General features: G+C 50.3%; 2 protein-coding genes across 2 annotated transcripts; both read left to right on the forward strand.

The window, feature by feature from the left end:
• Positions 1-10548: 10548 nt before the first annotated feature.
• On the forward strand, positions 10549-11763 carry HOO65_011182 (uncharacterized protein; the record flags this gene model as incomplete). The annotated part of the gene is made up of 1 exon (XM_070999900.1): positions 10549-11763. One exon carries the CDS (start codon positions 10549-10551, stop codon positions 11761-11763), a length of 1215 nt encoding a protein of 404 aa, XP_070863004.1.
• Positions 11764-15864: 4101 nt separating this feature from the next.
• HOO65_011183 (Developmental regulatory protein wetA) lies at positions 15865-20757 on the forward strand (the record flags this gene model as incomplete). The annotated part of the gene is made up of 1 exon (XM_070999901.1): positions 15865-20757. The coding sequence occupies one exon, from the start codon at positions 15865-15867 to the stop codon at positions 20755-20757; it is 4893 nt and encodes a 1630-aa protein (XP_070863005.1).
• Positions 20758-22284: the final 1527 nt, after the last annotated feature.

Here is a 22284-nt window from a genome sequence, read left to right on the forward strand (position 1 = left end):
ACAGCTTCAAATAGTGCCACAGGGATATCTAGAGGCATACGCACTTTCTGTGAGGCTTGCATATTTTTGGGAGGAATCGACTCCAATCATACCCAGTAGCGGCATAGCATACCTATTTGTCTTATATGTACAATCAAGTAACAAGACATCCGGGTTTTCTTGTAGATATGCTATAGAATCAAGATGTGCAAAGAAAAGAGCTGTTAAACGGTTTCCTGAATCAACCCGAGCCTGGCACCTAAAGCCTTCTATGTTGAGCTGGTCGATGAGGGCTTGTATGCTGCTCTGCCCATGGCGTGAATCTCGTCTCACAACTGCAATTTGGTTTCCAATATCTTTTGCCGTTGCAAGCGTATCCGACGTATTATAGAGATACGCCCTGATATTTCGAGGGGCAACTCCAGCTGCTACTAGGCCCGAAATCACGGACATGTCCTTCGTTTGGAGAGCACAATGTATGGGATGTGCAGATGGGTCGTCGCTTGGCGGATGATTATGTTGTGCGTATTGTTGGTCTGGCCGGTGAACTAAAGTCCAGGTATCCTTATCTGCAGATTCTTTGGCTAATACTGAAAACTTGCAGCTAGTTCCTCGACTTGAAGTTCGGCGTTTTCGTACAGTTGAAGGGTTTGGTGGCGTTTGAGTACGATCGCAAGCAACAACAACTTTTGTGCGACCGTTTTTAGTCTTTTTATATTTTCCAGTTGTGAATGCATAGCCTCGAGGTTTCGCCCAGGCATTTGCAGCAGCAAAGAGAGCTTCACGAGACTGGTAAATCCCTTCAGGGGGAAGGACATCGTCTAGAAATTGACTGATTTGTAGCGCCTCTGCGGTGTCTGCTGTGTCGTTTGCATTTACAGCATTTAAAACGGTTGATTTGATTTGAATTTCTTTAACGTCTACTGGAATCACTGAGATCAAACGACGCCGTATTGGTTACCGGACAGAATTAACCCTCTGCAGGGCTGACCACAGGTTTTGGGCGAGAGGAGAAGCTCGTATGCTCCCAGTCGTCAGAAACAAAAGGAAAAAGAAAAAAAAAAAAAAAGAAAAAAGGAAATCCCCAGATATACCCTGAGCCCAGAAGTAGTGGGGCTAACCCCCAACTTCCCCGCAAACATTCGTTCCTCTGAAAAACCTGCCGCGCTTCCTGAAGTCGTGAAAATCACGAGAGCAAGACGGCAGCGTCCAGTGCAGCCTGGGAAAACCCCCCCAAAGACGAGAAAAAACCAGACTGTGTGAGCATCCGAGGGCTCGTGATATATCCTCGTCAAAAAAGGAAAAAAGAAAAAAAAAAGGGTTGCGGGCCATTTATGAACCGATGTAGCGGACCGACCAATATGGCAATTCGCAAACAACCAATGGGAGTGTGGCCGAGTGGTTAAGGCGTTGTGTTTAGGTTATAACCCAATAACCGGAACCGCAATGGGAAACCGCGCGAGTTCGAGTCTCGTCGCTCTCATCATCTTTCTTTTTTTTGCTTTCATTTAGGCCCCTATGGGTACGGCGCTGTCGTAAACCGGGACCACATGGACACGGGTGGTAGCAGTACGGAAGACAGGCGCCAGAAAACCCGGTCCTTTATGATATTGTATTTTTAACGTCTACCTACTGTCATCTCACAGCAATACGACGGCATGCTTCGGACAGGAGCACCTCCCCCAGGCGGTCAGCAGTGGTAGGAGTGCGTAGATTTCAAGCATCTCCTATGGCTTTTTAGAGTCTGGCAGCATAGCCAGGAGGATTCCCTATCTAGCGTACCTATAGGGTTCCAGGGTTGGTTACCTGCCGGCTATCAGCACCGAGGGGTAGGCCTCGGCGGAGGATGCATGGTCTAGTTTTCCTATTTTCCTTTTCTTCTCCTTTCCCCACCGACAAAACCCCAGACGAACCCTAAAGCCGACTTCCGCACAAACACTCGCTCCTCTGAAAACCCTACTGTGTGTCACGAAGCCATGAAGATCATGAAGACAAAACACCAGATTCCAGTGCAGTCTGGGGATCCCCCTCGAACGATGAGGGAAATAACCAGATTATGTGAACTCTCGAAATCCAGTCCCAAGCTTGAAGATAGACTCCTCAAGTCAATACGGGTTGCAATTCCCCTCTCTCCGAAGTTCCGATGTAGTACTCCAGCAACGTATTTGGTTGCTTTCGCGTTTTTCAGTATCCTGTTCACAAACCTTTGGCTCGGCGACCTTGATGGATTCCTGCACATCCACAAATGTCCTCGCTCCTTTAGCGAATTGCAATAGGTGCATCCTTGCTGCTCTTTCCATCACTCTTCGTACTCCGTGCGCAGTTGGTTTGTTCTCCAGCTAAGCTAATGCGGGATTCAAAATTAGTTTCGTGGCGTCCTAGCTTTGCTTGTGCGTCGGCCTGTTCGTTTTCCTCAGGGTACTTGAACACGTCTCCCGGTACTCTCGTCCTTCCAGAGGCTTGTTTCGTTTCACCAAAGATGTCCTAGGAGGCGCTGTTTCGTACTTGCGGGCTGCGTAATGAATCTACCACCTCTCGGTTGTCCAAACAAAGCCAGATTTTCTTGGTGCCTATATCTGATACGGTCCAGTCCGCCTCGCCGCTTCATAGGCATCGTACGCTTCTGCCTCCGCCACCTCCACCCATTCCCCTATAGCTATGTGTCCTGTCTCCAGGGTATCTTTGTTTGCGGTGATGGCCCATCCTGCTCCTGTGTTTCGATTCACAAGGGGAGACACTAGATCTCAAAGGTATCCTCCCCCAAGAGAGTTGCCAAAATGGGGCCTTATTGCTATTTTTGTTGTATTATTTAAAGTCTACCTACTGTTATTTCGCAGCAATAACGGCGGTAAAGTGGGGCCCCAGACAGTCCCAAGAGTATAAATGGAATTATCATCGAAATCGCCGTGGTAGTACGGGGATGTGGTCTAGTGGTATGACGGATCCTTAGCACCTTCCAAGGTACATCTGGATCAGGTCCGGGGTTCGATTCCCCGCATCTCCATTTTTTAACCCGAGAGGAGAAGTAGGAATGTGGGATGAAGCTTTTTTGTTTTTTGCTGGGGCATACATGTAGTAGGATGGGCGCTCCGGCTGCTGGGAAAACTGGTAGGTAGACGCTAAATAGTACATACATACGTAGGATGGGCATCAGACTTTGACTCCGCGGCCCACAATATCAAGAGTCGCTCGACATCTATGCATTCCTGTCACTGCAGACCGCCCGGCAGGTACTTCCGTCCGGAATATGCCGTCGTATTGCTGCGAAAGAACAGTAGGTAGACGTAAAATTGCACATACATACACATGTATCAAGAGTCAAACTAGTTGCATGTGGCTAACTATTAGCCCAATAATGCAATCTACTGAAGGCAACTCTTTTCTCATCCTCCCATTATCTAACTGTAGCTATATAGTCACAATACCGCCGTAATCAAGTCCTCGCAATCCCAAACAACAAGAACGTGTGCGTGAATGATATAGTAGCAAGCAAAAGCTGCGCTGGTGAAAGAGATGAATCATGATAGAACCAAGGCCACTATTATCAATATGATAAATGCAGTGATGTAGTGGACTAAATGATGCTGCCTACCTTTAGACATCGAATCACAGAATACAAGTTACTCTGCAAAAAACGCTTTGTTTACAACATCAGCAACTCCGTCTCATTCCTAGTTGTATCCCTCTATTCACGGTCTCATTCTAAAAGCTTTTCCTATTAGTCAATAGTGTCGGTTCTTTTTACCATCTCATATCGGACAGCAGGTCAACAGGCGAAATGCCATGACGACTAATCCGATGTGCAATTCTGACACATGATGCCCCGGCCGAAACACCACGCAACCCAGCTTTTAAGCATCTGTGGCTAAATATCTTGGCCTCGTAGCTAGGGTGTACAACGAGAGCCCGTGGCACTAATAAACATGCATAGTAACTACCCCTTCCTAACCAGCTCCTTGTACAACCTCATGCTTGGCTTGTGTAACCATAGCTGCCTGCACCCCCGGACCGTAGTATTGGTACCTAGACACCAGCAGCATTCAGCACGTTTTATCCTCACTAATGCTATATATATTTACCATTCAGGCTATTTAGAATGTCGTCGACTCATCTACGCCAAATCTTGACGTTCTTCCAGCGTCTTTTCAATCAACCCAGAAAAGCCTTTGTGTATTTTAAGAGTAAAGCAAGCCTATGTTGGGTGGCTAAAGAATCCTACGGCCCAAAAGATCGTCTTGCCAAAAGAAAACTACTATAAACAGGAGGATCCAGTTGCGAACGCAAGATCACATAGGTCGTCAAACACAAATCTTGTTGAAGCTAAGGAAACTGGAATCAGCTAGCTAACTAAAATGACCCCATTCTCCAGTTGCAGTCTAAGAGTAATTTGTTAAAGTCACGGTTTTAACCCGAGATTATCACGGCTTCTACTACAGATGATGGAGCTCACTTCCGAAATAAAGACAAAATGAGCAGGCGCAAGTCCGCCAGACTGCAGCCGCACACCACATCGTCTTCCAAGCTACACATACTAATCGCCGGCTATTTAACCTCAATAACCCAAGACCTTGCTTATTCGGCTCCCACCCAAGCTGCAGGCAAGCAAGGGTGGAAGCTGAAAACAGAAATTTAGAAACAATTACACAGACCACACCCATTACTGGACGCCAGGAACCTGTGGTAGGTAAAATATATAAAGATTATACGAAAGATACACCACCATTTCGCGATGGTGAAAGAAAGGGATCGGAGACGAGGGGCGATGGAATTTGCTGCAAATCTCGTCCCGGCTCCGGCTATCTCTATGCCGGGAAAGAGGTTGTATTAAATGACCAACAAATGAAATGATTGTTCACTATCATACCCTCACTGCAGGAAATAGGATGAACAGGGGCAGCTTAGCCACTTACGCCTCCGTGCCAGCTGATTTCGCCCCCTGTCATGAGGAAACAAACACCCTTATATACTTGTCGGGGTAATAATAGAGTGGCAAGTGCACCATGTAGCACGACTTCAAAGGGCAATATATCGACAAAGTCAATTTAAGCTATAATACACACTCTAACGCATCAAAGGCACTTGGAAAAAAAAGGTATCCCTGCTCTTCTATGGGATCAAAGGCTCCTTTTCACGCTCTTTTCCCGGGAAGCTCACTATCCAGATTCGACCATAATCTTCCAAATTCTCTTTCTAGTCTACAAATAGCGGCCAGCTTAACGCAGCTATGCCTATCCCACCAGGCCCAGCCTGCCGCCTTGTGCGCTACAATTCAGAATTCAGAATTCAGAATCCGCAGCCCACAATCCACAAAACTTGCACAGTAGAACCGCAGCTACGCGGAGAAATACTACTCCAACGGTGTAAACGCTTGACACAACTTCTGAGAAGTGACAACTGCTCTTATGCCAAAAAGACCTAAGCCTCTGAAATTTCCTTGATATTGTAAGCCACAGATACGGTAATATGGAGCAGTAGCGGCTTAGTCTTGGAATATCTGATGGCAAACGCCAATTCTGTTTTCTTCTCGGTCACTTTAGCTTGCCGTAGGCTTTCCAATGCAGATATTCAAAAACACCACCTTGAAGATATCTCAAAGCCGCTTCCGCCTAGGTCCAGTATTACATGTACCTCCATAAGGAGTATACGAAAGGAGCTATTTTGTCATGCGGCTCTTTCTTGGTTCTTCATCATGATGTTCTTTCTTTTTTACACCGGCTAGCCCAGAACTAGTTGTTCAACAATGTCCAGGCCAGATACCACCTTTTGGCATTGCACATCAACATCAGATCGCCATTCTGCAGCTGTTAGACCCCTTTATCAGAATACTAGAGCACTTACCGCTTGCAAGCCTCAAGATGCAAGATGCTTCAACGGTCAAGTTGGAATCCCTAGTCCTCACTTCACCATTTAATCTTTTTTGCATCCTCTGAACTAGTCGTTATGGCCTGCCAGCAGTGAGAATGGTAGGATCTTGACCTCCTCCCATTGGTACTGAGGCGGTGGTCATCCGCTTTAAAGTAGATGTAAGGATATTAGGAATAGCCTCTAATAAATCAGGGACGCGTTACTATGTACTGACACTTAACCTACTATTGTTCCCAGACAATGTACCACGGTTAAATTCAAGCCAAGTTGCATTGGTGTTTATGCATTGTTCCACCGCCCGACTCTAACTTGTCAATCCGTCTCACTAACATCCGCATATCATTGTTCCGAGCCCTAGTCTCTCTGGCTACTCTAGACTTGGAGACATGATTTCTGAAAAGCCCATGCATCTTTTCTTCTTTCTTGCCATGGAGATATGAAACCTCCAACGAGTTGAGCACCTAGCATAATCTTGACTAGTACCACAAACATACGCGCTCAGGAACTATAGATCAACGAAAAGAACACTGCGGTTTAGCATCCCTCGGCTAGAGAGGACAACCTAATATAGCCCAGCTGAAGCTTTCGCACCGACAGCTGATTGCAATACCCATGAAGTTAAGCGACGAGTAGGCTGCTCCCAAGCACCCCTTTAGGAATCCGAACACGTATAAATCGTGTCTAAAAATGGGCAGCCGATGCATCTGCCGACCGACCAAAAAAGACTGCTTTATCTCACAAATCCGCAGTCAGTTATCTAAAATGTCTTACTATGGGGCTTATCAGTACCCATGCGCCGGACGGTGCTCTGGGAGTATGCAATTTGCGGCCATTCAGGCCTAAGTAGCTTCGACAGCTTATCCAAGCTGTGGATGATCTAAACCCCCGATATGGTGTCACACACCAAGACACTGCCCCACGCAACCTTCTATTAGACGGGGCTACGGATTATTTTGCTGTCCGCAGCAAAAGTGCCCTACTCCATTTTAATACAGACCGAAGTGAGGAACGAAGCGATGTCAAGGGACGTATGAGATCACTACTCGAGACATGAATCTCTGCAATTTTCGCCACGAAGAATTGCCAGTTTTCCGCCTATGTCCAACCTGCTTTCACTTGGCAAACACAAGGTGTCAATGTCCCTTGGCACAGGAATCTTGAGACGTGACAGGACATAAATGACAGGAGGGGAAAGGTCTTGGGTTGGAAGCATCTGTCACACGGGGAGATCGTCTTGCCTTCTTTTGCCTACAGAAATATGAGGTTTGGATCTCTATCTTCACATTTTCAAGTAGTAAATGACCAGCCATTCAGCCAAATATCTAGTGGGCCCGACTTACACTGCATGGCCAGTCATCAGCAACAGGAGCAAAAACTACAGCCAACAACATCCTTTGTGTCTAGCAAAGTCTACACACCGCTAGACAATAGGCCATTTGTCAAGGGCATTGGTGGCTTGAAGGTAGCCATTATCAGTACTAGCTGGCTATATAAAACAATCAAAGATATTTGGTTCAAGCAGTTCTCAGCGAAGGAGTGGCTCGGGAGACAGCATTGTACAAGCCGCAAGTATCTACAAAAGACGACAACTCTACGAGGAGAGGTAGCGCCATGGCAATGGGGCCACACCAGCATAACATCAACGAAGAGCAGCATAGACAAGACACTATAGGAAGCTACAGATACTCAACAATAGGTTCACGATAATAACAGGACTTGGCTAGGGGCCGATGGACGTTCATGAGTGGGGTAGACAATATTAATTGATTGGCCGGATGGGAGCGGATCCTGCAGGCCGATGGGCCAAAGCTTTTGCTATGAGAAGGAATGAACAGGCAACCGAGCATGGCAAAAATGTAAGCTCCCCAACTGGGAATCGAACCCAGGTCACCTGCGTGACAAGCAGGTATGATCACCACTACACTATTGAGGAATGAAGACGCGACTTTATGCCACTGACGGCGAAAAACGGCGCAATCGCGCGTGAAAAAGGCCGTGGATTCAACTCTCCCTCTTACAACCCTCCGGGGGGTACCTTTGAGGTCTGGTGCCTCCCCTTCTTCCGGGCTGCTGGAGGACGACGTCTATGACACTGATAAGCGTCTTTCATTCTTTTCTTCTTCTTTGACTCTGTCATGGATCTTGACAATGAGCTGTGGAGCCTTGAGGCCGCACTTACCCAACTTTGAGGATAACCTCGTCGTCGACTCGCCCCCTTTTTCACGACAACTTTTGCGATCGCCAACTCCTCATCGCCGCAACACCACTCCAACTCAAGGAGTTCACCTTCACGCTCAGGACTGAATTTTGAGAGTTCACACAGTCCGCACCTTTTTTTTTTTTTTGTTTTGTTTTCTTTCTTGCGCTCCTCTGTCCTCGGATAGACTGGTGACTGTGGCATGTCACTAGAAAGGGGGCTGTCTGGCGCCTCATCCACACGCGCAAGGCAGCGGCCACCAGAAAAGTGGAAGGATATACCACGAGCCCTCGGATGCTCACACAGTCTGGTTTTTTCTCGTCTTTGGGGGGTTTTCCCAGGCTGCACTGGATGCTGCCGTCTTGCCCTCGTGATTTTCACGACTTCAGGAAGCGTGGCAGGTTTTTCAGAGGAACGAATGTTTGTGGGGAAGTTGGGGGTTAGCCCCACTACTTCTGGGCTTAGGGTATATCTGGGGATTTCCTTTTTTTTTTTTTTTTTTTTTTTTTCTTTTGTTTCTGACGACTACAGGTGGAAGACGAGTAACAAGCTTGCTTGGGAGCATACGAGCTTCTCTCGTCCAAAACCCGTGGTCAGCCCTGCAGAAGGGTTAATTCTGTCCGGTAACCAATCCGGCGTCGTTTGATCTTAGTGATTCCAGTAGACGTTAAATAAATTCAAATTCAAATTCAAATTCAAATTCAAGGCCGTGGATTTTTGGGGACAAGCAAATCAGAGCGAAGTGTGTAACAAGCAAAAGAAAAAATTAAAGACGAAAGAGTGCAATCATGATATCATGAGCACTGGACGAGGAGACGAGAACTCGATAAACAAGAACTGGAGAAACAGGACCAAAGAGGAACACGGCTCAGGGGGGGAGAGGGGGAGGACAAGAAGGGACAAGGAACAAGGAACAGGAGCAGGTTTGCAAGGTTACATCACATATCATGCTGTGTCTTAGCTCGTGCAATCCTGGCGACTCGGATCAGCTTCGGATGGAAAAGGGTGGATGGGAGAAAGCGAAAGAGCGGTCTTATTTTTCGAGGCAACTGACTCGAGCTGTCCGTCTAGCTATCAGCTGGTTGTCGGTGAGCCTCTAACCCCATTAGCGGCCGGGGGGGCAGCACAAGGCGATATTTACAAAGAATGAGGCAACAGATAAAGAGGCTAGCTGGCTGAATAGCAAAAGCAAGACAAGGAAGGAAGAGGAGCAACACGAAGCCACGATAAGACCTCGGTAGCGGTCGGTGTCGGTGAAAGTTCTCCATCCTCATTCGTCATCTCTAGCGCTAGGGTTTGCCCAGGGTTTCAACTGTCCCGGCCAGCTGGTAATGGTGCGGGTACGTACATATGTACCTAATACATACATACAAGTCATTATGGGTTCAGAGGACAGGTATGAAGCGCTTGTCGCGGGCGACAGAGGTGTAGACGTACGATTTGCTAGTTGTCTTGGCAAAGAGGTGAATGTGAGGAGGATGAATAATTCCAAATTGGAGTGAAAAGGAGAGGGGGGGAGGAACAAAGAGTACTAGAGCTCTCCGCCTTCTCTTTTCCTCGTTGCCTCCCTCTGTCTGTCATCAAGTGCTTCCCCTCTCCCAAGACCTCGCTCTTTCGCGGCTTGGGATACATGGGAGTGCACGGGGAACACATGTGTATGCTCACAGAGAGATCCCATTTGTCGGCCATGCCTTGTGTCCCATAGGAATGATCCGCCCTCTTCAGTCTTCTCGCCTGCCCTTACCTTTATCCTCACCCCTGGACCTTTCTTACTACATGCTCTACCTCTATTTTTTGTGTTGTTTTTCCCGTGGCGGCCCGACTTTTAGCTTCAACTTCAACGCTAGGAAACAAAGGTAAGGCACTGGAGTCCTTGCCGCTGCCTCTCCTCCCTCCCTAAAGGCCTGCTTGCTTGGTGGGCTTTGTTCTGGCTTGGGGCTTCAGGGGTCTTCCTTGCTCTGAGGCCCGACCCAACCAACATTGGGCAGGTTTTTTTGCGTTTCCTTTTAGATTATTTTTTCCTGGGGTTCGTCTAATTTGTTGTTTGTGTGGGTGGGTGGGTGAAAGAGAGGACTTGAAGCAAATGGGGGGAGGGGGGAAGGGGAGGGAAAGGACAGAAGATAAGGGAAAAGAGGGTTTGCGCCAAGCTGCTCTCCTAGTTGGTGTCTACTTATGGTGATTAATAATTAATACTATGGGCTATTTCCCCCCCCCCCCCCTCTCTATCCCAGCCATGAACTAAGTTTCCTCTGTTTTTGCCCTGTATATGCTGATCGCCCTGTTATCATGACTTGCACGGCTTAAAACATCTGTCTTTCTGTTGCTTTGAACTGGCTCGTGTGCCTACCGCGCCTAATTTTGCGTTTCTAACCGGTCAACCTCGCTAACCTATCGCCTCTTTAACGCCTTGCCGTGTTCTCTGGCTCTGCTCTTTGGCTCGGCCTGTCCGCTCATGACTATCACCACTGACCTGACTTGCTGTCTCAGCTGGGCCATCACATAACCAGATGAATCCCTCGGACCGGCCGCGCCTGCGGCCGCGACTTCGCCTACCAGCTACGCCTGTGCCCGTAGCCGCACCCGCATCTGATCCCCCATCTCTATCCCTTGGGGCGTTTCTATCTACAGGCTCTACTACGGGTCCTACTCCTACCGCTAGTCCTGCCACTAGCCCTACTGCCTCAGCTACGGCCACTGCAGCTCCTTCAACTACACCCGCAAGTACGTTCGTAGCTACAACGCCTGTTGCTACCCTTCCCAAGCTACACACTACTTGCGCTCGCCGCAGCATTTCCTCAACGGAACATGGGCAAAATTCTCCACACACCGTCCCCATTCCCGCAGTGCATGTCGGCTCGCTGCACGGGCTTTCAGGGCCCAACGTCGCGTCTCGCCGCCTGCAGCCCCGGCGATCAAGCAGCAGCCTGGGCTCGGCCCACCTGTCTTCACACCCATCACACTGGCAGCTCTCGCAGCAACAGCAGTTTATGCAGTCGCTTGATACCTCACCCATAGCAACCCGGACGGCGACCACAAATGCAACTGCAGCAGCTGCACCGACTACCGCACCAGCCACCGCCGCTGGGGTGCCGCTGTTCGGGGGCGTTGTCGACTTTGGCTTCTCTAAAACTCCAGATGGTCAGCGACTCCGCCCGCACTCGCGTCCGCCGAGACGGCGCCCGTCCCTTTCACCCGCACCGCTGCACTTGGTGCCAGGCCATGCGGGCGGCACTCCTGCCCCACCAAGTACTCTGGGCCGCTTTGCTTCCTGTCCATCGTCGCCCCCATTGTCGCGATCGCCATCTCCACGGCAGCCCTCTGTGTCCATGCTCGTGGCATCTAAAACATACAAGCACAAGCCCACATCCGCATCTGCGGGTACATTTACATCAACATCAACATCTCAATCTACAGCCACAGCCACAGCCACAGCCACAGGCCTAGACGCGAGCACTACCGCCACCACTACGCTAAGTGGCATGCGCGCTGCTGGTGATTTCCACGTCGACCTTCTCGATGACGTCGAGGAGATGTGTCAGGTAATGGTCAGTTTTGGGTCAGTGCAGGACCGTCTTGGACGGGAGCGCGAACGCAAGTCGAGCCGGCCGTTAGTGCAACGGCCTGTGCGGCTGCGGCGACGGGCTGATGGCGGTGTGCACACAAGCCCTGCGGCAGTGACGGCGGCGGCTAGCACTGGAGCTGTGCGGGATCAGATCCAGTGAAGGAGGGCTGGAAGAGCCAAGTGTGGCGCTGTGCGTGAGGCTGAAGCTCGGTTTCTAGTGTGGCGCAAGCTCGCGGCTGGTGGCTCCACAAGGCAACCGGGCTACTACTTACTAGCTTCACATGTCACTGGAGCTGCACGTCTCCGTTTATGTCATGTTCGACGTCCTCGGCACAATCAAGGGTCTCTCATTTCCTCCACCTATCCCGCAATATTACTTGATTATCGGTTTTTTTTTCCTTATTCTTGTTGGTCTATTGACTACTGGTGTTATTTTTCACTTCATTTTTCTGCTAGTCGGACTCTGGCTTGTATTTTTTTTTCTACACGCCTACCCGCTTGCGGCTCGTTTTTGACTGCTTGGGCAGAGGACCCGAAGGGGCCTTGTCTTGGTCCCTTTTTCTTCCCAAGAGCACTCTGACGGTGAGAACCGGCGTTCTGGGAGGAAGTTTGGTTTCCCCTGTTTTTTTTCTCTAGTGGTTGTTGGCTTTGTTTCTTTTTGTCCAAGAGAGGGTTTTTCTTTTTTTTTTTTTTCCTGCCAGTGTGGTGGGTGCGCGTTACAGGTACATGATCAATGGGTGTTACGTAGTCTTTCTGTATATCGTCACGTGACGCATGTTTGTGATGTCGAGAACCAAATGTTGGCGGAATGGGACGAACATGAACAATCAGAGTTGGTGGGAAGAGCTGGTGACATCATGCTCGGCACATCAGAAGTTCCTGCATCATGTCGTCCTGTCGATATGGGCGTGCGGATGTGAAACAGGTGTGGAGGTGTAGAGATAGAGAACGAGACAGTGTGAGAAAGTAGGCAAGCGATTCTGCCGCCTCTCGTCCTGTCTGGGGCTGGACCTGCTCGAGATTGGGGTCTTTGCAGCTGTCACGTCGTCTATGACGACACAGCGTGGGGGGCTAGCAAGCAAGCTGAGAGTGCTATTGTATAGCTGTCTAGCTCTATCAGACAGTGACCTAGGCAGCAGGGCTTTGGCAGGCCTGCCGCTTGGCCTAGCTAGGCTAGGTAGGGTTTTTAGGTCTGCGCACTACTTTAGCAGTGAAAAGAAGGCGATTTGGTGATGCGTGATAAGGTGACGGCATCAGGGTATGGCAGAGGAGGAGAAGAGAAAAAAAGAAGAGGAAATAAGGAAAGAAGCCGAGGAAGAGATTACCTAGACTTGTCAAGAGAGCACCGCCCAAGACAGGGAGGGGATGCTTTGCTCAACGACCGGTGTTTACCTGAAGCTTTCATAATCTTGTTTTAGATTTTGTCTGGAATTTATTCTCTTTTTTTTTTCCCCGTATTTTTCAATTCTTTTTTTTCTTTATTCCCTTTGTATGTTATGTGCCCACCCTTATTGCCATTTTCCCACTCCACAGTTGTCAGAAAATATGGCTGTTCCCGCGCTGCTTCGGCTTTTCTTTGCTTTGTATTTATCTCGCTCTCTTTTCCCTTCCCCGTCTAAATTGTTTTGTTCGGTTCTAAAGAGCTAGGCTTTGTGGTGGTCGCGCCTCAGGTGACGTTGTGCGGGGTGGCGAGAAGGGGACTGGGAAAACAGGAGATATGGAAAAGGACCATCCATCCATCCATGCACTTCACTCAGATGGATAAGTTCTAGTTCAAAGGAAATTCGGAGAAACGAAAAGGCGATGAGGGGGAGAAAAGCGCACTCGAATAAAGGGAAGAGCAAGCTCAAGGAAAAAAAAGTGCCTGTATCATCTGTTATTTTCAAATGGACCTATGGGTGTCTGGAACTCAGCGCCGTGTTTTGCATGACCTGACTTGATCTACCCGGCCCAGATGCACAATCCCCCAGAAGAATTTGCCTTGAAGGCACACGAGACTAGGAAATCAGACGAGAAACGTGACATCAAGAGAAGGATACGGCGACAAAAGGGAGTTCCCAAATAGCCCGCCTAGTGTCCTATTTGAGCATGTTGCAGAGTTATGGGCTGGCTGCCTTTGGCGGGCTCTCGTCTCGGGAATTGATAGACGTCACTCTTGATTCTTTAGCATCAAAAGGAATAGAGCGAAAGGACACCAGCTGTCCTGTTGCAGCTGTGCAGCTCTCCTGCTCTTCTCGGCCTAGCATTGACGAGATACTGCGCTATGCCCTAGCTTCACTTGGCCTAGCCTCGCTAGACTCGCTGGAGCGCTATATGTATGCTTGGCTGCTAGCTGCTGTGAGTAGGGAAAAAGCTGGCTCAGCTTCGCCTGGCCTGTCGTACAGGCCTCATGCAAGGAGTCCGTCCTGGCTTAGGTTCAGCCCAGTTCAGGTCGTCGTCGAGATCGAGTAAATTAACTTAGGCTTTCGAGTTGTCGAGCTGTCGCATGGGTGTTGCATGCAAGACGGGGGGGGGGGAATAGAGTTGCAGCCGGACGTAGCCGATCGATGCAGTGCAACTCTGCAGCTTAAGAGGGTGCAAGCAACACGCTGCTGTAGTTGGTGGCTAGCAGCTAGATTGGGCGAGAGACTTGCCGCCGAATGTCCCCCCCACAAGATAGGGTTAAGCAACCCTGAAACAGACCATTTTGCTTCTACGTGCACATATGTGTATGGAAAAGAAAAATTTTTTGTAAAAAATACCTTGCTCTTCCTATAACTCGCCTTCCACGTTTTCGTTGTCTACAACCAGCCTCACTAAATATACAGCACACAAAGAATAGCTGGCTGGCTTTCCAGGCGTGGCAGAGCAGAGCAGAGCAGAAAGAAAGAAAGGGAGGGCAAAACCATGGAGAAACAAAAGGCCCCCCCGGCTAGGGCGGATAACCAAGCTAAGCAAGCACGCCCAAGCCAAGCCATACATTTCTTGCATTCCACAAACCTCGCCTTTAGAGCCCCAAGTGGTGAGCTGTGAGGTCGTCGAGACGGGTGAGCCTCTCTGGTAAGGACAGAGTCTTCTTGCTGGAATGGAGTCTACTGCGCCGTTGCTGTGACAGTTTCTCCTTTTCTTTTTCAGCAGCATCGGTCGATTAGGGGAGAGGGGGAGAGATTGGAGGGAGGGGAAGAGAGCGGTAAAGAAGAGAATGTACATTTGCAGCATATCTCTACAGACATACTATGCATGCTTGGGCACATACGATAATCCGACCAGTAGGGGCAAGCTGGATCTTTGAGCGGGCTACGGCAAGGCCTTTGGGGCTGTTTTTGTATTGATGTCTTCATTTTCGGTCGAGAGACAATAGTGCTGCTCATGAAAGACCTCTGCTCTTGACGTGTAGTCTGTCAAGAGGTCAAGTCAAGAGCCGTACAGGAAGCCTCTTCCAACACCCAGCTATACTCGTAGCAAGCCCAAGTCCCAACCAAACGGGATTTCCGTTGCTGGGGACCCACACACATGGAAACCAAGAGCCCAGAGACCCGATCTCAGGAATGCGAGAACTGCGTGTTGTTGACTTTGTTTCTATCCCTATTCTCAAACACGATGTACGATATATTCGGCACACAAGACGGCCACACCTCCAAGGCGCCTTTTCTGTTCCCGTACCTCACTTGTGCCTTTCATCTATATCTTCTCTCGTCTCCTGTTCTGTCCAATCCCGTCTTGGCTTCATCTTCTCTGTCCTTTCGCGCCTTTGCATTCTGAGTCCGTCGTTCGTTTGTTATCTGTGATAATTTTCATTTTCTATCTATTCTAGTTTTAATCTGCGTGTTCTTCAGTCAGCTCCCTAGTGCTCTTTGCCGCCATCGTTTCGATCTTCTTTCTCTTTCCGTCGCTCGTTACTCGTCATTCATTCTACCGCTGCTCTACATTGCCCGATTCTCTCAACATACTGTCCCCTTCCTCGTCCGTCTTTGGAAAAGTCGAGTTCTTTTTTGTCTTGCTTTTCCTGATCCCTTCTTCAGAGCCCCACTGCTCGAGTCCCCTTCCTCGCGTTGACTATCATCCATCGAGTTGGCTGTCTTTGTGCCTTCGGTGCTCAAGAAGAATAGAACAAAGCACTGGTAGGAACAAGAGAAACACATCTACCAAGAACAGAAAAAAAAGGACTCTTGTGTTCAAGCTGTCGCATACCATTTGCATCGCCCATATCTGCTGTCCACGTGCCAGCAATCTGGTCATCGGTTAGGTCTCCCCGGCACCCTATAGACACCTAGTAGCTAAAATGGCTTCTGCCGTTATGCCCGACACCGACTGGGCGTCATCAGGAAACATGCAGTTCGAAGAATACCTCGACTTTTCGCAGGCTACTGATTTTGGTGACCAGATGTTCATTAGTGGCCTAGCAGATGACCATCTCGAGCAGCAACAGCAAGGGCAAGACCACATGTTTGACACAGTGCCCATGTCGTCCATCTCGCCGCCAGAGACTTTTGTGCCGTGTAGTATGGCCGGCAATAGCGTCGATGTTAGCATGGGCCTGGGCCTGGGCTTTGGAGATTGGGCTAATGATGCCAGTGCCGGGGCTAGTGGTGGTGCAACGACAACGAATTTTGAAATGCACCACAATCACCAAAGCCATAGTCTGGAAAGTAGTAATCTGCAGGCACCTACATCTAATCATCCCAATCTGGGCTTAGGCCTCGGGCTAGGGCTGGGCGTAGGTGTAGAAGAAGCAGGGTCCGAGATGGACGTTGAGATTGAGATGGCCACCCCCGGTGGAGGAATGCTGAGTTCCAACCAGCAGCGGTGTCGGGAGCAGGAGCAGGGGCAGGATCACCTGCAGGACCTAGCTCAGAATGGGCAACAGCAGCATCAGGAACAACAACAGCAGGAGGAGCTCGACATTCATCAGCAGCACCAGCACCAGCAGCAGCCTGGAATGGGGGGTCTCTCGCTGAGCGCTGCCGTCTCAGCCTCTGATCTGCTAGAACTTGAGCGAATCACGCTTAAGTCCCCCCATAGGCCCCGCATAGCCATGGCATCCAGTTCCGGTGATCTGTCTCAGCAAGCTAAGCAGGACGAAGACCAAAGCCAATACCAGTACCAATATGACCAGCAGCAGCAATTACACCAAATACACCAGCAGCAGCAGCAGCAGCAGCAGCAGCAGCAGCAAAACACCTACCTACAGCGAGTGTCGCCCTCCATGCCTGGACAGGACCTGCTGGCGGTGCCTATCTCTGGGCTTCCAGCTAGGGGCGGGCTATCCTCTAACGTAACAGCGGGAGCTCCTACTACTGCTACTACTGCTACTACTGCTACTACTGCTACTACTGCCACCTCGCCTGCTGGCGGCTCGACTGCCCTGCCTGTAAATGTAATAATGACTAGGCCTGTGGGTGGTCCTTCTGTGCCCGCTAGTGCCGATTTGGCGCAGGCCAATCACAGCAGCAGCAGTCCTGCAAAGCACGCCCCACTTGGCTCACCGTCTGGCACGACTGCCTCCTCAATGTCAAGTTTTTCGTCTCGCCGGCTTGATTTCTCGCGCAGATTTGTGAGTGCGCTAGTTTCTCCTATCCGCAAAGCCGCGGGAAAGAAAAACAAGGGCAAGCATGGCAATAGCAGCACTAGTAGTGCCAGTAGTGACTGTAGCGGCCGATCAGGAAGCTACTCCCGTACTACTGCGAGTAATGTGGCCAGTGGAAGTGCTTTGGCAGGAGGGGCAGAGGCAGCTGCAATGGAATCGTCGACAGGTGGAGTAGCAATAGCACCACCAGCGGCAACAGCAACATCAGCATCTATGGTAGCTACGACAGAAAGCCAGGGCCAGGGCCAGGCGCCCCACTCTCACCACAATCCCTTTGGCTTTTCTCACTCCCACTCGCACGCCCTGCCCCACTCCACTGCACACACCCACACCCACACCCCACCCCACCCCCACCAGGCCGCCCTTGCAGACGGAAGGAGCAACAGCACTGGGCTGCATCCGGCAGCTACTCCTTCACAGCCAAGTTCTTGCACTACCAACAGCAGCAGCAACGGCAGCATGAGTAATCGCAGCAATAGCAGGCAGAGTGCTAGTGTTGGCATTAACCACGCCCAAATAGAACACACAGACAATGACTCTGCCACTACTGCTGTCCCTGCTGGTCCTGCTGATCCTGCTGCTGCTTCTGTTGTCTCTTCTCTGTCTCCCTCGAGCTCGGCTGTCTCGATGGCCATGTCTGATATGGCTATGCCCTTGTCAATGTCGATGGCCACTTTTCCGGCGTCCTCTCTTTCGTTTTGCAGTGGTGTCTCTGCAGCCGCTGCTTCGTCGTCCCCTTTGGCACACGCCCAGTCTTACCACTCACTGAGCTCACACGCCCAGGCTCAGGCCCAAGCTCAGGCTCAGATGGTACATGCCGGGTCTTTTGGGAATTTAAGAGGATCTTCTTGTTCTTCTTTTCAAGAGCAGGAGCGTCAGCAGCAGCAGCAGCGGCTCACGCAGCAGTCCTGTGAAGATTTGCAGCATTATAAGCAACACCCCCTCCATCCCCAGCGCCAGCCCGTGGCCGCAAGTTCCTCATCTAGGCCTACCGTCCTCTATCAGAACTCTAACATCAGTGGCAAACACAGACACACACCATCGTCCATTACGCTCCAGCAGGCATCTCCCTCTACTACCACGGCTGCGGCTGCAGCTACCAATAGCACTACTACCACTACTGTCGCTACTGCCACTCCACCACCTAATAGTTCATCTTGCAAAGCTGCCGCTACTGTTGCTACTCCCGTTACTGGAAACACGCCTATTTCCGTCACGCCACTAAATGATAAAAAAGCTGTTGTTGGCCCTAGCTCGCTTTCTCTAGCGCTAAATCGACACGCTCCAGTAGCTACCTCACCAGTCGACAGTGGTTGCTCACCATTGGCACAGTCGGCACCAGCTGCTCCTAATCGTGGCCCTTCTTCTTCTTCTTCTTCTCCTCCTTCTGTTTGCTCACCGCCTTCGCTTGCTATGTCTTCCGCTAACGCTATTGCTTCTGCGACTATTGCTTCCACTACTGGTACTAGTACTGTTGCTGCTGCTGCTGCTGGACCCGCTTCTTTTGCTTCTGCCTCTGCTCCTCTTTCAACTACTGCTTCTGCTGCCGTAGTTGCTTCGTCTATTTCTACTTCTACTCCATCCTCCTCCTTTCCAGCCCCCCTTGAGAATTCCTCTTCTTCCTCATCTTCTTCCTCTTCCGATCCAGCTCTAGCTTCTACCTCTTCTTCCGTGTCCCTGTCTGCTGCTCGCCCCAGACCCAAACTCTCTTCAAGTGTCTCTGTCAGTTCAGGCCTTAGCTCCCTGCAGCAATCTTCATCACTATCTGCAGCATTATCTCCATCGTCATCAATATCTCCCCATACTAGTTCCTCCTTACAATCTCACCCGCACCGGCTTGTCCATCACAGCTCCGTTCATTTTCCTACAACGGCTGCCGATAGCATCACTTCTTTGCAAACACCTCCCGTTAATTTTTTTATCGATCCCTTCCTGCCGCCGTCTTTTAACAAGTCGGCTCCCTCCTCTGCCCAAGCGTCGTCTATTAATACCGGATTATCTGTGCCCGCACCAAACATGGTCGATTATCAGCCACTCCAGTCGCGTAGTAACTCTATGTTCGACTCTGATTCCATTGATCCCCTAGCCCTCACCTCGCCCACACCTCGTCGCGCTATGACCATGAGTATTTCTGGCCCTTCACTCGGCGCTGGCCTTGGCTCTGGTGTTGCTGACATGGCATCTTCGGTTCGCGATCCGACTGTCGTCTGGCCCATGACCTCTGCTGGTGCTGAAAACACCATGCTATGGAGTGTCTACGGCAATGATGTTACGGCCGTTCATGATAACAATATGTGGGCCCTGAACATGATGCAACAGCAGTCACAGGATGGCCAGGGCAGCGCCGATGGCGCTGAGCATTCATCGTTCACCGATGCGACTGCGCATTACACATTCCAGCAGCCCTCACACCATCCCCAGACCGTGTCGCCCCACGACTTGTCGCATAATGAGCTTACCGAGTATCCTGGGCTAGCTGCTGATGGATCCATGATACACAACTCTCACATGATGCTTGATCCCAGTGCTGGTCATACAGCGAACCCCTACGAGAACAATGGTATTGGCAGCATAAATGGTCCCCTCGCTCACCACTTTATTAATCCTGCCCAAACCCAGCACGTCATGACCCAGGCCCCTCAGCTTGTTGCTGCACCTGCCCCTACCTCTAACGACCAGCAACAGCGCCGTCGTCAGCCCCGGGCACCTTCAAGCAGTATGCGTCATATGCATAGCTTGCCTGTCATGAGCAGTCGCAAGCAAAGACCTAACAGAAGCGAGAGCCCCGGCTCTGGCTCTGGCGCCCCTGGCTCTGGCTCTGGCGCTCACGGTCATGGACACGGCCCTGGACACGGCCCTGCGCCTGGCCATTCGCGGACCTTATCTGGGTCTGCAAGCATTCCTCCACACGCCATCCGTAAGAAGCGCAGCGTCAGCCGCACACTTGCCCGCTCCGCTAGCAACGGCAGCATTGATTTTGGTGGCTCATCGGCCGGAATGGCTATGAGCGTCAGCATGAATCAACTGGCTAGTGCTAACGTTCCAACTGCCGGCGCCGGCACTATGAGCCACAATGTCCAAAACATGCAAAACGTCCAGGCTGTTCAGGCTGTGCAAAATGTGCAAAGCGTGCAGAACACCATCAACACCCACGATGGTTACAACGGCCTTCTTAGTCAGCAGAGCAGCCAGAGCAGCCACAGTGGCTACAGCGTTCAGAATGGCCATCACAGCAGTAATTCCCATGACCAGAGTAACAACAGCAGCCAAAGCAGCAGTAGCAACAGTAGCTCAGACACCACCACTGGAGGCATCAGCTTCATGAACTACACCCCCAAGGATGGCCACATTCTCATGACTGGTGTGGCTCCGAGTGGCAGCAGCAAAACCAAAGCTAAGCGTGAACGCGAGGCCATAGAGCGTCAGCGCCGCCTTAGTGAGGCTGCACGCCGTGCTGTCATGGCTGCCGGGGGTGATCCAGGCCAGATTGAGGGTTGGATCAAGGTTTCTGATGACGAATCTCCTCCTGCCGCCGCTGAAGTTCACATCAAATCCCCGGACCCGGACAGCGAGTCTGAGGGCAAATAGAAAAGCCTCAAACGGTATCGCAAGTCTCGAGCACGTCTACACCTGCGGAGGCGACCGATACTCAAGCCCCGATGGTCCTGAGAGAAGAGCTGTGGTAGTCGAGCCTGGCATCCAGAAAAGTCTTTGCTTTTGGCCTTTTTTTTGCTTCATATACGCTGGCGTCTTGTTAGGGACCCCATGGCCTCCTTTCCTGAGTAGCCCTCTAGTTCTAGTATTTTTGTTTGCTTTGTTATGTTTTCTGCTTTGTCGATGTTTTTACTTTCTAACCCGAGTTCCAGACCTTGTCCTGTGTAACATCACGTTGATGTTGAAAAGAACGTTTCCTTTGTGTCTTATTTCTTAATTCTCTCTTTCCCTTTTCTTTTATTTTGCAATTCCTTTTTACTGTTATTCTTCTACCTTAGGAGGCTGGTTTTTCTCTATGATTGGTGGCGCTTTTATCTTTACGGCTGGGTTCTTTTGTTTTGGCTGGCGTTGAAAGAAGAGTTTCTGCTTCTGGGTGTTTTCACGTTTCTCCTCTTGTTTTTTTCTTTTGCCCTGGCACTCTTTGTTTATATCATTATCCCTTTCGGCTCTGTGAGGTTGCACTGCAGCCTTATCGACTGTGAAGCCGGTGTTTTGTAAAGAAGCCCAGATGCTTCGTTTGCTTCTCTTCTTAGTCTTCAGCTATTCAGTAGCTTTTATCTAATAAAATGGACCTTTCAACATCTTTTCTTCTTGTGTGTATGAGTATCTACGGCGCGTTTTTAGCTAGTGTGTCTTTGTCTTTCTGTGTAAGTCTTGCTCTCCCTTTGTTTTTGCATTGTGTAAGAGCGTGCTAAGACATCGTGAGCTAGTCTAGTCCTCGCCGCATGCGGAACTACGCATTTCCACGCCCCTCCCTTTCATATATGTCGCCGTATTTTATCTTGGATAGCATTGCTAAACTTTAGGCAAGAAGGAGGATGCAAGAAAGTCCCCTTCGTTGCTGTCATCTTCTTCCACTTTGCTTTTGCTTTTTGCCCTGTCCGCTTGCCCCTCGCTAAGCCTCCTCCATAATACGCTCGAGTTTAGAGCATAGCATCACTCAATCCTGGGCTTGCCCATATTGGATAGAGACGGGCCAAGTAGAGCAGGAACAGGAGCAGGAGCAGGAGGGGGAAAGGTAAGGCAGGGGCAGAGGCAGAGGCAGAGGCAGAGGTAGGTAATGTCAAGCTCATCTTTTAGGTCTGGCATTGTCTCCAGCAGAAGACTCTGAGTCAGGCGGCGTATTGTGTGCACAGTGGACAAGCCAAGATGGCCGGGAATAAAACGAAACGACTGCCGACGCCAGACTATGCCCCTCGCTAGCAACGACGCCGTCGCGTTGTCTGATCTTTCTCTCTCCCTCTGCCACGCCCTCTCTTGCTCTCTCTCCCTCTCACACACACGCACACACACACACACTCTCAGTCTCTACCCTTCTCTCCTCTCTTATTCCTTTGACTTCTTCTCTCTCATGTCTTCGCCGGATTGCAACTCTCACCTGAACCCCCCCCTCCCCCTCCC

This window comes from Ceratocystis lukuohia, assembly GCF_044167205.1.
Source record: "Ceratocystis lukuohia strain C4212 chromosome Unknown Supercontig1_pilon, whole genome shotgun sequence".
Lineage (NCBI taxonomy): Eukaryota > Fungi > Ascomycota > Sordariomycetes > Microascales > Ceratocystidaceae > Ceratocystis > Ceratocystis lukuohia.